Source organism: Spermophilus citellus, assembly GCF_964194105.1.
Source record: "Spermophilus citellus genome assembly, chromosome: 3".
In the NCBI taxonomy this organism is placed as follows: Eukaryota; Metazoa; Chordata; class Mammalia; order Rodentia; family Sciuridae; genus Spermophilus; species Spermophilus citellus.
In genome coordinates, this window is record NC_138184.1 from 230,709,959 (window position 1) to 230,726,499 (window position 16,541).

At 38.3% G+C, this 16,541-nt stretch overlaps 1 protein-coding gene across 3 annotated transcripts in view; it reads right to left on the reverse strand.

The window, feature by feature from the left end:
* LMBR1 (limb development membrane protein 1) overlaps window positions 1–16,165 on the reverse strand; it is a 146,648-nt gene extending 130,483 nt beyond the window's left edge. Inside the window, exon 1 of one of the 3 annotated variants that reach the window (XR_014020883.1) lies at window positions 15,885–16,164. Coding sequence is in view for 2 of the 3 variants with exons in the window: in XM_081284649.1 (XP_081140775.1) it covers window positions 15,885–15,950 (66 nt within the window). In the remaining variant the exon portion in view is untranslated. Of the gene's footprint in view, window positions 1–15,884 lie in introns of all 3 variants that reach the window. The other 2 variants (XM_081284649.1, XM_081284650.1) reach the window with 2 other exon arrangements.
* Window positions 16,166–16,541: the final 376 nt, after the last annotated feature.

Consider the following 16,541-nt stretch of genomic DNA (forward strand, 5'->3'; position numbering starts at 1 on the left):
GCTTGAAAACCAGAAACTGAAAACAAGAGATATTCTAGAAATTGTTCTAATACATAGAAATTAAACATATTCTCAAACAACCAATAGGTCTAAGAAGAAATCAAGACAAGAGATTAAAGTTTTTCTTAAACAAATCAAAAAGAAAACACAACATACCCAAATGTATGGAATACAGCAAAGGCAATACCAAACTTCACCAAAAGGTAAAATTTATATCAATACAGGCCTACATTAAGAAAATAGAAATTGCAGGCATGACAGTGCATAATTGTAATTCCAGCTACTCAGGAGGCTGAGGCAGGAGGACAAGTTCAAGGCCAGCCTCAGCAACAGAAAGAGACCCTATCTCAAAATAAAATAAAAATGGATAGGGAATAAGGCTGAGCAGTAGAGTAACTTTGGGTTCAATCCCCAGGACAACACCAAACAAAAAAATGATGATGATGATGATGATGATGATGAAGAGGAGGAGGAGGAGGAGGAGGAGGAGGAGAAGGATTTCAAGAACAAACTAACAATGCAACTCAAGAAATTAGAAAATAAACCAAGCCCAAAATTAGCATAGGAAAAACAAAGAGCAGAGCAAAATTAAATGAAACGCAGGAAAACACACAAAAATCAAAGAAATGAACAACTTTATTTTTAAAGATAAACAAAATCAATAATGTTTAGCTACAATAAGCAAAAAAAAAGAGAAATAAAGACACAGATAAACATAAGACTTTACAATTGATTCTGCAGAAATACATAGGATCATTAGGGACTATTATGAACAATGATATGCCAACAAATTTAAAAACCTACAAGAAATAGGTATATTTCTGGCAAAAATTACCAAAACTCAATGTTGAGGACACAGAAAGGCTAAAAAGATCAATACAAGTAAAAAACTGAATTGGTTAAAAAAAAAAAAAAAAAAAAAAAAAGTCTTCCAACAAAGAAAAAGAAAAGCCCAGGACTAGATGGCTTCACTGAATGACTTACCCAGACCTTAGGAGGAAAAAAGTTACTTTTAAACTCTTCCAAATAACTGAAAGAGATGGAACCCTCCCAACCTCATTCTATAAGGTCAACATTACCCTGATACAAAAATTAGACAAGGACACACCAAAGAAAACTACAAATCAATATATCCCTGATGAATATAGATGAAAAACTTAATAAACTACTATCAAATTGAATCCAACAATATCAAAAATATTATATACCAAGATGGAGTGGATACAAGATGGCTCAGCATATGCATATCAACAAACACATCACATGAACAGACTGGGAAGTCAAAAACAATCCATGTGGTTATCTCAACAGATCCCCCCCCAAAAAAAAAAAAATTCAATATTCCTTCATGATAAAAATCCCTCAGAAAACTGGGTATAGGAGGAATTTATATCAACACAATATAAGCGTTTTAAGACAAATCCAAAGCCAACATCATACTGAATGGGGGAAAGCAGAAATCATTTCCTCTAATATCAGGAACAAGACAAAGATGTCCACTTTCAAAACTCTTACTCAACATAGTATTGGTAGTCTTAGCCAAAGCAATAATGCAAGAGAAAGAAGTCAAACAGAGGAGGAAAAGAGGAGATCATATTATCCCTGTTTGCAAGACAACATGATATTTTTAAATATAGAAAGACCAAAAATGAAATGTCAGAACTGATAAAGTCATTACATGAATGATCTCTTCAATGAGATTAGAAAGCACTAATGGAAAAAAATGAAGAAGATACATACAGGAAAAGTGGAAAGAACTATGTTTCTGGACTAGAAGAATTAATATCAATCACTGTCCATATTACCCACAGTAATCTATAGAGTCAATGCAATTCCTATCAAAAGACCAATGATACTCTTATCAGAATTTTTTTTTTTAAATCACAAAATTCACATGGAACCACAGAAGACCCTGAATAGCTAAAGCATTCCTGATCTGAGCAAAAAAGAACAAAGCTGGAGATAACGCAATACCTGATTTAACAACATACTAAAAAGCCACAGTATTCAAAACAGCATGGTACTGACATAAAAACAAACATATAAACTAATGAAACAGAGAATCCAAAAATAAATCCATATATCTATAGTCAACTGATTTTCAACAAAGACAGCATGAACATACATTGGAGAAAGGAGAATCTCTTCAATAAACGGTGCTTGGAAAATTGGATATCCATGGACAGAATAAATAACCAGCCCCTACTCTCATCATATAAAAAAATAAATTCAAGCAGGGCGAGGTGGCACATACCTGTAATCCCAGCAGCTCGGGAGGCTGAGGTAGGAGGACTGCAAGTTCAAAGCCAACCTCATCAATTTAGCTAGTCCCTAAGTAACTCAGCAAGACCCTATCTCAAAATAACATATAAAATGGGCTGGGGAGGCTGGGGTTGTAGCTCAAGGCACCTGTCAACCACATGTGAGGCACTAGGTTCCATCCTCAGCACCACATAAAAATAAAATAAGTAAAATAAAGGTATTGTGTCCATCTATAACATACATATATACATATACATACATACATACATACATATTTTTTAAAGGGCTGGGGATATGACTCAATGGTTGAGTGCCCCTGGGTTCAATCCCAGGTACCAAAAGTAAATAAATTTTTTTAAAAAATTAATAAATTCAAAATAGATCAAAGACTTAAATGTAAGATCAGAAACTATGAAACCACTAGGAGAAAATGTTTCAGGACTTTGGTCTGATTTTGGATATGACCCCAAAAGCACAGGTAACTAAAGCAAAAATTGACACATGGGATTACATCAAACTAAAAAGATCCACACTGCAAAGGAAACAATCAACAAAGTGCGTAGACTACCTACATAATAGAAGAAAACATCTGCAAATTATTCATCCAACAAGGCATTACTATTCAGTACATATAAAGAATTCAAACAACTCAACAGCAAAAAGAAATAAATAAATCTGATTTCAAAATGGGCAAATGACCTGAAGTCACTACTCAAAAGAATATATAAAAATGGCCAACAAACGTATTTTTTAAATACTCACTAATCATCACAGAAATGTGAACTAAAACCCAATGAGATGTTAGAATGGCTATTATCAAAAAGATATAAAATAACAAATGCTTGCAAGGATGCAGAGAAAGAAGGACTCTTGAATTCCACTAGGAATGTAGGTTAGTACAGCCACTAGGGAAAACAGTATGGAGTTCCCTCAAAAAGATTAAGGAACAGATCATTCTAAACAACTTAATGTTAAAAAATAAATAAATAAAGGATACCACCCCTCATGATCACATATCTTATATTTAAAAAGAAAAATTAGGGCTGGGGTTGTGGCTTAGTGGCAGAGCGCTTGGCTAGCATGCATAAATAAAATAAAGGTGTTGTGTTCATCTACAACTAAAAATTATTTAAGAAAAAAACATTAAACTAATATTCACCATGCTAACCAAAACCTGTTATTTAAAATTAAATAAGAATCAACTTCAAAAAGTCCTAAAATAGGGCTGGGGATGTAGCTCAAGCGGTAGCGCACTCGCCTGGCATGCGTGCGGCCCGGGTTGGATCCTCAGCACCATATACAAAGATGTTGTGTCTGCCGGAAACTAAAAAAATAAATATTAAAAAAAAAGTCCTAAAATAACTCCTTTGGATTAAACCTATGCAGAGACTAGATATCAGATATATTCTCAAGCAGCCACCAAATGATGAAGTCAAGGGAAGTCACCACACAGAATATAATATTTTTAATCTAAATTATACCATAAATACTATTCACAAAAAGAATTTCTCAGGTAAACCAAAGACTTAAAGGCCAAAAAGATAACAGTGATTTCTCCTTTCAAGAACACAAAAAGATCTTGAAGTCATCACTCCACCTTCAAAACAAGAAAAGGCTGAACAAATTGAAAATCACCAGCTCTTCTTAGGGCCATGAGAAAATCGAGATCCCAGGACAAACTGCTGCACCAGAAACTGGAAACAAAGTCCTATACCTGTGTCTGCTGCACCAGTCCCAGCAGGATCTCTAAGCTGCCATTGATGTGCTACTGCAGGATCAGCGTGGGCTGGGTGAAGACTTAGAAACTCCAAAAGTCCAGTGTGAAGAGGACTGCCATCCTTTGAGTTCCCAGGAACTCAGCCAGGTTCTCAGGGTAAGGATATGGGGATGAGGGGAGTGTCCCTTCATTCTTCCTGCAGGGGCAGGAGGAAATAACCATTTTGAATATGCCCAGAGCTTCATGTTAGCCTTATGAATGGTCTGCCCTCAAGGAAAACAATTTTTACTCACAGCCCAACCTATTTGGGGATTACAAGAGCCTAACCAATTGAGGGAAAAGGAAACGTACAACTCCAGCTCCCTTCCAGTCTTCGTTACCTAAGGAAGGAGAAAAAAAAGCTGAGCAGCATTAGTGAAGGTCACAGCCCAGAGGCACAAGCTAAAATCCAAAAAAAAAAAAAAAAAAAAAAAAACCTGACAACATCAAATGCCCGGTAAGCATGTGGAGCAACAGGAACTTTCACTGACCACCGGTGAGAAAACAAAATCATTTGCCACTTTGGAAGACCATCGGATGGTCTTCCATACAAAAAACTTGGTTACATACTAACTTTGTAGTTCCACACAAAGTTAAACATAATCTTACAATACAATTCGGCAATCTCATTCTTTGGTATTTGCCCAGTGAGTTGAAAGTTTCTGCCCATTCTGATGATATAGAAGAAAAATTAACTCTAACTCTGTTTCCCCTACACTCTTACTCAACAATAATCAACACAGAAGACTTTTGTGATTCCAATATACAGGGATTTCTCCCCACCCTCACGCAAGAGCAACTCTACAGCAGACAACAATTCAAGTGAATTGGGCATTCAAATCAATTCAGTTCAGACACCATCTACCTGGAGGTAGTTATTCCACAGGTTAAGGGCTCAATCCCACCAGACTGCCCTCACTTTAGATGCCACTCACATGTCCAGGCCTCCAGAACTTCTGACCAACCAGCTACCAACTAAGGTGTAGACACATACATATACACACACCTTGTATACAAATACACCCACACCTTTGGGTTTGATTAATTTGCTAGAAGACCTCACAGAACTCGGAGAAGCACTTACTTGTTTATCAGTTTCTTATAAAGGATACACAAATAAATAGCCAGATAAAGAGACAGGACAAAGTCTGAACGGGTCCCAAGCACAGACATTTCCAACCATGTGGAGTTGGGGTGTGGCACCCTCCTGGCACGTGATGAGTTCTAGTTTACATCCTATAAGTCTCTAGGTATTCAGCTGTCCCAAAGTTCCCTGAACCATGTCTTTTGGGATATTTATAAAGATTCCATTGCATGATCATGATTGAAGCGTGAAAGACATGCAAAAACGTGACTGAACAAATCATCAATAGACTCATAGGGGAAACTAACAAGGCCTGTTGTGACTGACTGTTCAGATCCTTCTTGACCTCTGAGTGCAGCATTCTTTCCCCACACGTATGGGACAGGATCTCTTCCAAAACACAGGTCTTATGTTCTACCATCAGACAAGATAGGTCAGAGAAATTCTTTATGGCCAACATGAAGAAAGGTGGGGAAAGAGTTTCCATGACACCATAGGGAAAAGAAATTCTAGTTTCTTTGGCCTGTCTTGAGAAGAAAAAGGAACAGGTAAAAGGGAAGCATGAGAAGTCCTGGGCAGAATAAAATTGTACTCTGTATGCTACAAGATAATGTTGAAGGACATAGAATTTCTGAGTATGGAAAGAAATCCACGTTCATGGATCAGAGAATTTAATATCCTTGGGATGATAATAACTCCCAAATTGATCTACATATTCAACACACTCTGAAAATTCTAGTTCTTGCTTTCCTGCAGAAATTGACAAGTTTATCATAAATTCACAAAAAAATCCAACTAATCCAGAATTACCAATCATGGAAAGAACAAAATTGGTGGACTTACAATTCCAAATTTTAAACTTACTACAAAGCTACAGTGATCAAGACAGTGTGGTACTAGTACAATGACAGACACACAGATCAATGAAACAGAACTGAACCCTTATATCTACTATGGTCAATTGATTTTCAACAAGAATGTTGAGACAATTCATTGAGGGAAAGAATAGCCTTTTTAACAAATGATACTTGAAAAACTGGATACCCATTTGAAAAAGAATGAAGTTCTTTCCTAAATTATACATAGAAATAAACTGTAATGAAGTCTAAAGCCAAATGTAACAGCTAAAACTATAACATACTTAGAAAAAAAAGTAAATATTCATGATCCTAAGTTGGCAAGGCCTTCTTACATATCACATAAAAAATATTAATGATAGATCTGAGGTTGTAGCTCAGTGGTAGAGCACTTGCCTAGCAAGTGTAAAGCACTGGGTTTGATCTTCAGAACCACAAAAAAAATAAATAAATAAAGGTATTGTGTCCATCTATAACTAAAAATGTTTTTTAAAAATACAAATAACAAAATTTTTAAACATACATAATTTAACTTCAAAACAAGTAAGAACCTTTGTCCTACAATTAAAAAAGTGAAAAGATGACTCAAAGGAGAAAATATTTGCAAGTTTTATATCTGAGATGGGTCTTTTATCTAGAATATACAAATAATTCTTCCAACTCAATAATAATAATAAAAAACCAACTTAAGAATGGACAAAGGATCTGAATAAACATTTCTCCAAAGAAAATACACAAATAATAAGCACATAAAAAAGATGTTCAACAGAATGAGTTATCAGGAAAATGCATACAAAAATGACAATGAGAGACCATGTCACACCCACTAGGATCATTATAATTCAAACCAAAATGACAAGTAAAATGAAGATATGAAGAAATCTCAACATTGATGACAGGAATGTGAAGTGGTTTCATAACTGTGGAAAACAGGTTGATAGTTCCCCTAAACAAAATATAGAGTTTCCATATGACCCAATGTGTCCACTCCTCCATATATGCCCAAGAGAAATGAAAATGGATTTCCACTCAAAAACTTGTACACAAATGGTCTTAGCATTTTCATAAAAGCCAAAAAGTAGAAACAACCCAAAGCTCTATAATAATTGAATGAACAAAATGTAACATATCCAAATAATGGAATAGATTCTGACCATAAAAAAGAATTCAGTCTGGGCTGGGGATGTGGCTCAAGCGGTAGAGCACTCACCTGGCATGCGTGCGGCCCGGGTTCATCCTTAGCACCACATATAAACAAAGATGTTACGTCCGCCAAAAACTAAAAAATAAATATTAAAAAAAATTCTCTCTCTCTCTCTTAAAAAAAAAAGAATTCAGTCTGATATATGCTTCAATTTGACAGAACCTTGAAAAAATGCTAATTAAAAGAAATTAGATATTAAAAATTATATATTACACGATTCAATTTATATGACACAACCAGAATATGCAAATCTAGACAAGCAAATCTAGGCAAAAAGTATATTAGGGTTGCTGAAGCTTACAGGAAAGAGAATGAGGAGAAATAGAAAATGACTGCTAACTGGTAGACAGTTTGTTTTCGAGATAAAGAAAATGTTGAAGGATTGTGGTAAACTGCACAACACTGTGAATATACTAAAAACTACAAAATTGAGTGAACTGTAAAGTATGTTAAGCCTATGAACAAAACTGCTTAAGAACTGTTGAGTTAATTTTAGGCAGCATTTTCACTATTCTGGTAGAACAAATACACACACACACACACACACACATATATATATGTATGTATGAACTACTAAATATGAATTGTATAATTTCAGTGATTCCACATGAGTAAAATACTCTTGCATTTATATTGAGAACAGTACTGACTGCATAACATAAAGATGAATGATAATAATAATAAAGATGAATGATAATAATAGATATTAAAGTGTAAAATTAGAATTTTCTATTTTACTAAGCTTTCAAAGAAAAATTCTGAACATCAGCCCCTTATTGTATTCTTCCTATAATGCCTTCAGTTCTTGAATTATCTTATCACCAAAACTTTCAGGAAACTGACCTGTTGTTTATTATATTTGGATGTACTCTCCAAATCTGTAAAACCATCATGAATGAATAGCTTCAAAAATATATTACAGACACTGGGGAATGGGGGTGGGGGGTTGGAGAAGACTTACTATCCTCCTGCCTAACTTTGGCTTGGAAACAAAACATTGACATTAGATAATGCTAAAAGGACAAGACATTCTTTGGATGTCTATACCTCTAAGGTATTCTGACTATAATTTAATAAAGAAAGAATACAAAATACCTATTGAACTTATAAAAAGAAGTCAATACCTGTCAATATCAAAAATCATAAAATACAAAGGAAGACAGAAATAATGAAAATGGCAAAAAAATAAAAACAACTAAAAGACTAACAGAAAACAACAAAATGAAAATTGTAAATCCTTCCCTATCAATAATTATTTTATAAGAAAATGGATTAGATTCCCTAATAAAAGGTACAGAGTGGTTGAATGGGGGAAAAAACCTAGCTATATGCTGCTTACAAGAAATTTGCTTTAGACTTAAGGATATATACAGGCTGAAAGTTGTGCTGGGGTTGCAGCTCAGGAGTAGAGCACTTGCCTAGCACACATAAGGCCCTAAGTTCTATCCCCAGCACTGCATAGGAAAAAAAAAAGGCTGAAAGAGATAGGAAGAAGGTGTTCTATCAAACGATAATCCAAAAACAGTAGGTATATATACTTATTTCAAAACCTGACACAAGATACAAAGAATTATTTTTAAAAGTACATACCATAATGACAAAATAATCAATACACCAGAAAGACTCAATACAATCATACATGTCCACAACATCAAAGCACCTAAATGTACAAAGCAACAGAACTAATTGAAGGGAGAAATAAGATGGAAAGAATAATAGAAGTCTTCAATACTCTAACCTTAATAATGAACAAAACACCCAGACAGAAGATCATAAGGAAACAGATGACTTAAGTAATACTATGGACAAATGGATACTCCAAAACATAAAGAACACACCATTTGTCTGGGATTGTGGCTCAGCGGTAGAATGCTTGCCTAGCATGCACAAGGCCCTGGGTTTGATCTTCAACACCACATAAAAATAAATAAACAAAATAAAGTTATTGTGTACAACTAAAAAAATAAATATTTTTTTAAAAATGAACACACAACTCAAACAGCAACAGAAAACACATTCTTTTCAAGCACACAGGAATCCTTCTCCAACGTGAAATCATGTGTTAGGTCACAAAAACAAGTCCTAACAAATTTAAGGAGACTGAAATCACCAAACAAGGAATCAACAGAAGGATCACTGGAAAATTCACAAATATGTGAAAATTTTAAAACAAAATCTTGAACAAAGAAGAAATCAAAAAAGAAATTAGAAAGTAACTCAAGACTGATTATCACAATATACCAAAACTGATGGAATGCAGCAAAAGGAGTACTGAGAAGGAAGTTTATAACAATAAATGACTAGATTAAAAGAGAAGAAAGATCTCAAACCATCAATGTAACATACCAAACCAACAAAATAAAGGATAAAAAAATCAATGTCATCTCAACTGATACATAAAAAGCACTAGAAAAAATCCAGCACTCTTTCATAGTAAAAACTCTTTTAACAAAGCAGGAAAAGAAGGAAATTATCTCAATATAATAAGAGTCATACATGAAAAGCCTATAGCCAACATCACACACAATGATGAAAACTGAAAGCTTTCCCCTTAACATCAAGACTAAGGCAGGGATTTCCACTTTGCCACTTCTACTCAACACATTACTGGAAGTCCCAACCAGGGAAATCAGACAAGAAAAGTAAAAAAGAGGCATTCAAATCAGAAAGAAAGAAGCAAAACTATTCCTGTTAACAGACGAAATCATCTTAACTATAAAAAAAGAAAACACACACTAAGGACTACATTTTTTTTTTAAAGAGAGAGTGAGAGAGGAGAGAGAGAGAGAGAGAGAGAGAGAATTTTTAATATTTATTTTTTAGTTCTCGGCGGACACAACATCTTTGTTGGTATGTGGTGCTGAGGATCGAACCCGGGCCGCACGCATGCCAGGCGAGCGCGCTACCGCTTGAGCCACATCCCCAGCCCGTAAGGACTACATTTTTTTAAAAAAAAAGTTACAACTAATAAATTCAGTATACAAAGTCAATATAAAAAAATCAGGTGTATTTTTCGATACACTATGACAAAGTATCTGAAGAAATTAGTAAAATAATCCCACTTACAATAGCACCAAAAAAGAATAAAATGCATAGGAATAAATTTAATCAAGAAGGTGAAAGACTTTTATACTAAAACCTACAAAACACTGATGAAAGAAATTAAAGGAAGCAAGAATACATGGAAGGACAGCTATGTTTTTAAGAAAGACTTAATATTGTTAAAATGTCCCTGCTACCCAAAACAATCTACAAATTCAATGGAATTCCTATCAAAATCTCAATAGCATTTTACAGAAATAGAAAAAAAAAGTCTAAAGTTTATATTAAACCAAAAAAGACCCCAAGAGCCAAATCAATATTGAGCAAGAACAAAGCAGGAAACATCACACTTCTTTTTTTTTTTTAATATTTTTTATTTTTTAGTTTTCGGCGGACACAACATCTTTGTTTTGTATGTGGTGCTGAGGATCGAACCCGGGCCACACGCATGCCAGGCGAGCGCGCTACCGCTTGAGCCACATCCCCAGCCCAACATCACACTTCTTGATTTCAAACTTATTACAAAACTGTGGTAGTCAAAGCAATGTGATACAAGAAGACAGACAGACATAAACAACTATGGAACAAAGACCGGAGGAATAATTCACTCAGATATGGTCACCTGACTTTAAACATGAATGCAAAGGACACACAATGGGAAAAACATAGTGTCTTCAACAAATTATCCTAGGAAATTGGATATTTACATGTAAAAGAATGAAACTGAACCCTTACATCATAAACAAATATCAATTCACAATGGATTAAAGACTTAAATGTTTAACATGAAATTAGAAAACTCCTAGAGGAAAACATTCATGACATTGGTTTTGGCAACTGTGTCATGAATAAGACACCAAAAGCAGAGGCAACAGAAACAAAATTAGAAAGTGGCCATCATAAAACCAAAAAGCTTCTGCACAACAAAATAGACAATAAACAGAGTGGGAAAAGCAAACTAAGAAGGGGAAGAAAAATATCTGCAAACCGTTGAAGACTGACTAAAGAATTAATATCCATTCGGTCTATACCCAAAGGATTTAATATCAGCATACTATCGTGACACAGCCACACCAATGTTTATAGCAGCTGAATTCACAACAGCCAAACTGTGGAACCAACCTGGATGCCCATCAATAGATGAGTGGATAAAGAAACTGTGGTATATACACAATGGAATATTAATCGGCATTAAAAGAGAATAATATTATGGCATTTGAGGGTAAATGGATGGAGTTGAAGAATATTATGCTAAGCAAAGTAAGCCAATCCCCAAAAACGAAAGGTCAAATGTTTTCTCTGATTAGTGGATCCTGAGCTATGATGGGGGGAGGACACGGGAAGAATGCAGGGACGTTGGATTGGGCAAAGGGGAGGGGGGAGAGGGGTCACATGGATAGGAAAGATGGTGGGATGAGATGCACATCATTATCCTAAGTACATGTATGATTGCACGAATGGTGTGTCTCTACATCGTGTACAACCAGAGTACTGAAAGGTTGTGCTCCATTTGCGTACAATGAATTGAAATGCATTCTGCTGCCATGTACAACTAAGCAGAACAAACAATAATAATAAAAATGAAAATAATAAACAATTCATAGAACTTTAAAAAAAAAAAAAAAGAATTAACATCCAAAACACAAGCAGGGTATAGTGGTGCATGCCTGTAATCCCAGTTACTCAAGAGCCTAAGGCAAAAATATCACCTAAACCCAGGAGTTTGAGATAAGTACAGGCAACACAGCAAGACCCTGCCTCAGGGAGGAGAAGGGAAATATATAAATGAAATTCCTATAACTCAAAATTAAAAACAACTAAAACCTGATTTTAAAATGGGCTAAAGACTTCAGTAGGCATTTCTCGAAAGATGACATACAGCCAATAGGTATAGGCAATGCAACTGAAAACCTCAATGAGATGACACCTCACACCTGTACTGGTGAGGATGTGGAGAGACTAGAGCCCTGGCACACTGCTGGCAGAGAGATAAGACAGTTCAGCCTCTATGGAAAATAATTTGGCAATTCCTCAAGAAATTAGATATAGAATTATCACATGATCCAGCAATTCCTCTTCTGGATATAAACACAAAGGAACTGAAAGCAGGGACTTAGATACCCGTACACTCATACCAGCATTATTCACAACAGCCTAAAGGTGGAAACAACCCAAGTCTGCATTGACGGCTGAATGGATAAGCAAAATGTGTTATATACAAAAACAGATTGTTCTTTAGCCTTAAGGAAATTCTGACACACACTCCAATATGGATTAACCTTGAAAACAGTATGCTAATACACCAAATACAAAAGGACAAATATTGTAGAATTCAACTCATATGAACTATCTGGAATAGTCAAGATCATAAAGACAGAAAATACAATGGTTATTAGCAGCTTGAGGGAGTAAGGGAGTCTTTGTTTAATGGATATAAAGTTTCAGTCTGAGATGATGAAAAACTTCAGGAGATGGACAGTGGTGGTGGATGCACAACAATGTGAATTACTTAATGCTACTGAATTGGACCTTTAGGCAAATTTTATGTTATGTACATTAATCACAAGAAAAACATTAAACAAAAATTATAGCACTACATGGAAAAACCAAAAAGAGTTGAATAATTTTTAAAAGTTAGACACAAGTCCTAGAGAAAAGGCAAGTATTGACAGACACCCTAAATATGAATAATTTGAGGAAGAAATGCCAAACACTGGAAATCCACTACACTTGGGTACTTATTACCCTGATTCTACTGAAGGTGAAGTGCACTTGACCACCCAGGGGTGCTGAGTTGAGGAAAATGGGGTGAGGAGAGACAGAACTAAGAAACTATGATCAGAGAATCATTGCCAAAACTGAGTTGTTTTCAATGAAGTAGATAAAGGTAATAAAGCTCTGGACTACCATAACATGGGTCCCTTTCTCAATAATAATTACAGAATATCTAATTAATTAATAAAAATAAAGCCAAAGACAAATAAACCAATGGGACAGCACAGAATCCAAAATTAAACCTCACAAATATAGAGCTGCCTGTGGCAAAGGTCATAAATAGTGCCAAAGTGATTAAACATTTATGTGAAAAAAATATGATTCCTACCTCATACTATATACAAAAAAAAAATACTCAAATGCACTATAGATTCAAATGGGAAGGACAATTAAATAAAGCACTGAGAGAAAATCATAAGAGAATATCTTCATACCCTAGGAGTAAGCAAAGATTCCTCAATCTTTTTTTCTTCTTCCAGTCAGTCTTGGGGATTGAGCCCAGTGGTGCTCTACCACTGAGCCACACCCCCACACTTTTTATTTCTTATTTTGAGACAGGGTCTTACTGCTCAGACTGGCCTTGAATTTACAATCCAACTGCCTCAGCCTCCAAAGAAGGTGGGATTACAGGCATGTCTAACATCATGATGCCCGATTGCAAGGAAAGGTTTCTTACTCATCATACAGGAAAACATTTTGCAAAAATGAACTACAGTAAGAACTTACATATATGTCAAAATACACTCTACTGTCAGTATATCTAAAAAAAAAAAAGAGAGAGAGAGATTTTAAAAAGTGAAAAAAAGAACTTATGTTCATCAGAACAATATCATTAAGTGTGAAAAGTTATCCAGAGAGTGGGAAAAAAAGTATTTGCAATACACATATATGTCAAAGAAATCATATTTAGAACAAAAACCCTGCAAATCAATACTACCAGGGGCTGTGGCTCAGTAGTGGAGTGCTTGCCTAGCACGTATGAGGCCCTGGGTTCAATCCTCAGCACCACATAAAAATAAATGAATAGAATAAAAGTATTGTGGGGCTGAGGATATAGCTCAATTGGCAGAATGCTTGCCTCGCACGCACAAGGACATGGGTTCAATCTCCAGCACCACATACACACACACACAAAAAAAAAATGGCAAATCTTACTGTATATTAATTGTACCTCAATAAAATTGACACAAAAATTGTTTTTTTAAAAAAAAGAATAAAGGTATTGTGGAAAAAAAAAAAAAAGTATACACTACTGGGCACGGTGGCGCACACCTGTAATCCCAGCAGTTCTGTAGGCTCAGGCAGGAGGATTTTGAGTTCAAAGCCAGCCTCAGCAGTATAGGAAGGCCCTAAGCAACTCAAGAAAAGTGTACCTGGGTTCAATCCCTGGTACCAAAAAAACACACATTTATATACACATATACACACACACACAAATTTTAAAATGGAAAAAGAAAACCTTGAAGATATTTCACAAAATATTATAAATGGCCAATAAACATATAAAGTGGTGCAAATTCATTATACATCATGAAAAGGCAAATTAAAAACCTTTGTACAATGAATACCCTGACATCCTTGCTAAAATGCAACAATTTTTTAAAGGGCTCGAAAATAATATCAAGTGTTGGTAAAGATGGTGGTGGGGGGGACTGTTTAAAAGCATCCACTAAAATGAACAAATATATAGCATCTAACCTAGAAAATTTCATTTATAGGTCTACACCCAACGTAAATGCACCCACCCGGTCACCAAAAGACATGCACAAAATTATTCATGGCCAAAATCTAGAAAGCACTGAAGTACCCATCAACAGTGAAAACGAAAAACTAAAAATAAATTGTGCTACAGTGACACAACTACAGCACTAAGAATGAATTATAACCACATACAACATGGAGAAATTTCACAACTCATTGTTAAGTGAAAGAAACTAGATACAAATGAGTACATACTGTAAGATCTCATTTGTATGGCAGCAAAACGTCATCTACAGTGTTAGAAGCCAGGGCAGTGGTTAACTTTCGTTGGAGCTGAGGGTACACAAAGCGAGGGTGAGGGGGGGACCTCTAGTAAAATTCTGGTTCTTACTCTTGATACGGAATTGCACAGATGTGTTTAGTAAGAAATACACACAGGGGTACACCTATGATTATATACATCTCCCTGTATAACATTCGTTTAAAAAAAAAAAAAAAGCAAATTCCACTCTCTGAAATTTTGCATCTCCTTCTATCCCAAGCAAGGTATGACTTGGCAAGCTGATTCTCAATTTTCAAGAACCATAAGTACACAAATTGAACAATTTTAAACCTCTAATCAAGAGTGTGCCTGAACACGAGAGGTGTCAGAAGACAGGAGAAGTAAATACAAACAGATAAGTTAACGTATTTTACACGATTAGGGGCACACGTTTCCGCCCGCCTCCGGACTGCCACCCCGCCCCCGCCCGCCGCGGCCCCCAGGCGGCCGAGCTCCCCGAGTGCCCAGCTCGCGGGCCGCTGCACCTGCACGGGTCCGGGAGGAGGCGAGGACAGGGGACTGGGGGGAGGGGAGAGCGAGGACAGGGGGGTGGGGGACGCGGACAGGAGACGCGGGGAGGGGCGGGCGAGGGCAGGGGACGCGGGGGGGGAGGTAGAGGACAGGGATGGGAGGGGGGACGAAGGCAGGGGTGGGGGAAATAGGGCAGGTGACTGGGCCGGGGGGCGAGGGCAGGGGCAGAGGCCCTCCAATGCCCAGGGAGGAAGGGGTGGGGGGGCACGGACGCGGCGGAGGCGGGGTGAGGTGGGAGCCGCAGCCGAGCGCGGACCGCGCAGCCGGCAGGGCTGCGGCGGGGCCGCGGGGCAGAGCGCGGGCGGCGGGGGCAGGGGCTGGGGAGGGCCCGCGGCGGCGCCGCCACGCACCGTGCACTCCCGCACTTGGCTGTGGAAGTGCTGCTCCCGCGCGGACACCTCGTCCTGACCGTCCATCCTCCTTCATGCCCGCCGCCGCGCCGCCCGCGTCCGCGCGCTCCGCCGCACCATCGTCCGCCGACGCAGGGGCTCGCACCGCCGCGCCGGGCCCGGGCCGCAGCGGGGTCTCGACACCGCCTCTTCAGCCGCCGCCTCAGCCGACGGGAGACGCCGCTCAAGCTGCGGAGGACCAGTGCCGCGGCGGGGGCGGGGCCGGCGGGGCGGAGCCGCGCGTCACGCGGAAGCGCCGGTGCGTCAGAGAAGCGCGCCTCGGCGTCCGGGGAGCCGGGAGGGGCGGGGGCGGAGCCTCGAGGTCTGGGCGGGGCCTCGGGGTCTGGGCGGGGGCTCGGGCCTGGGCGGGGCCTCGGCGGCCGGGGCGGGGTCGGCTGATGTGCTGAGGTGACGGGGTGGCCCGCTGCGACCCCTGCTCGCCGGACCGGTCCGGGCGCGCTGCTCTAGTTCCCCACAGGAGTTGATTACTGATGGTGCCTGCCTGGTGCCCTTGCTCGGTGCTCAGTGCTCGGTGCGCGGAACGCGGCCTCGGGGTTCTGGACAGGAGGAGGCGGGGTCCCCGCGGAGGCTCGCTCGGCCGAGGGTGCGCCAGCTCCG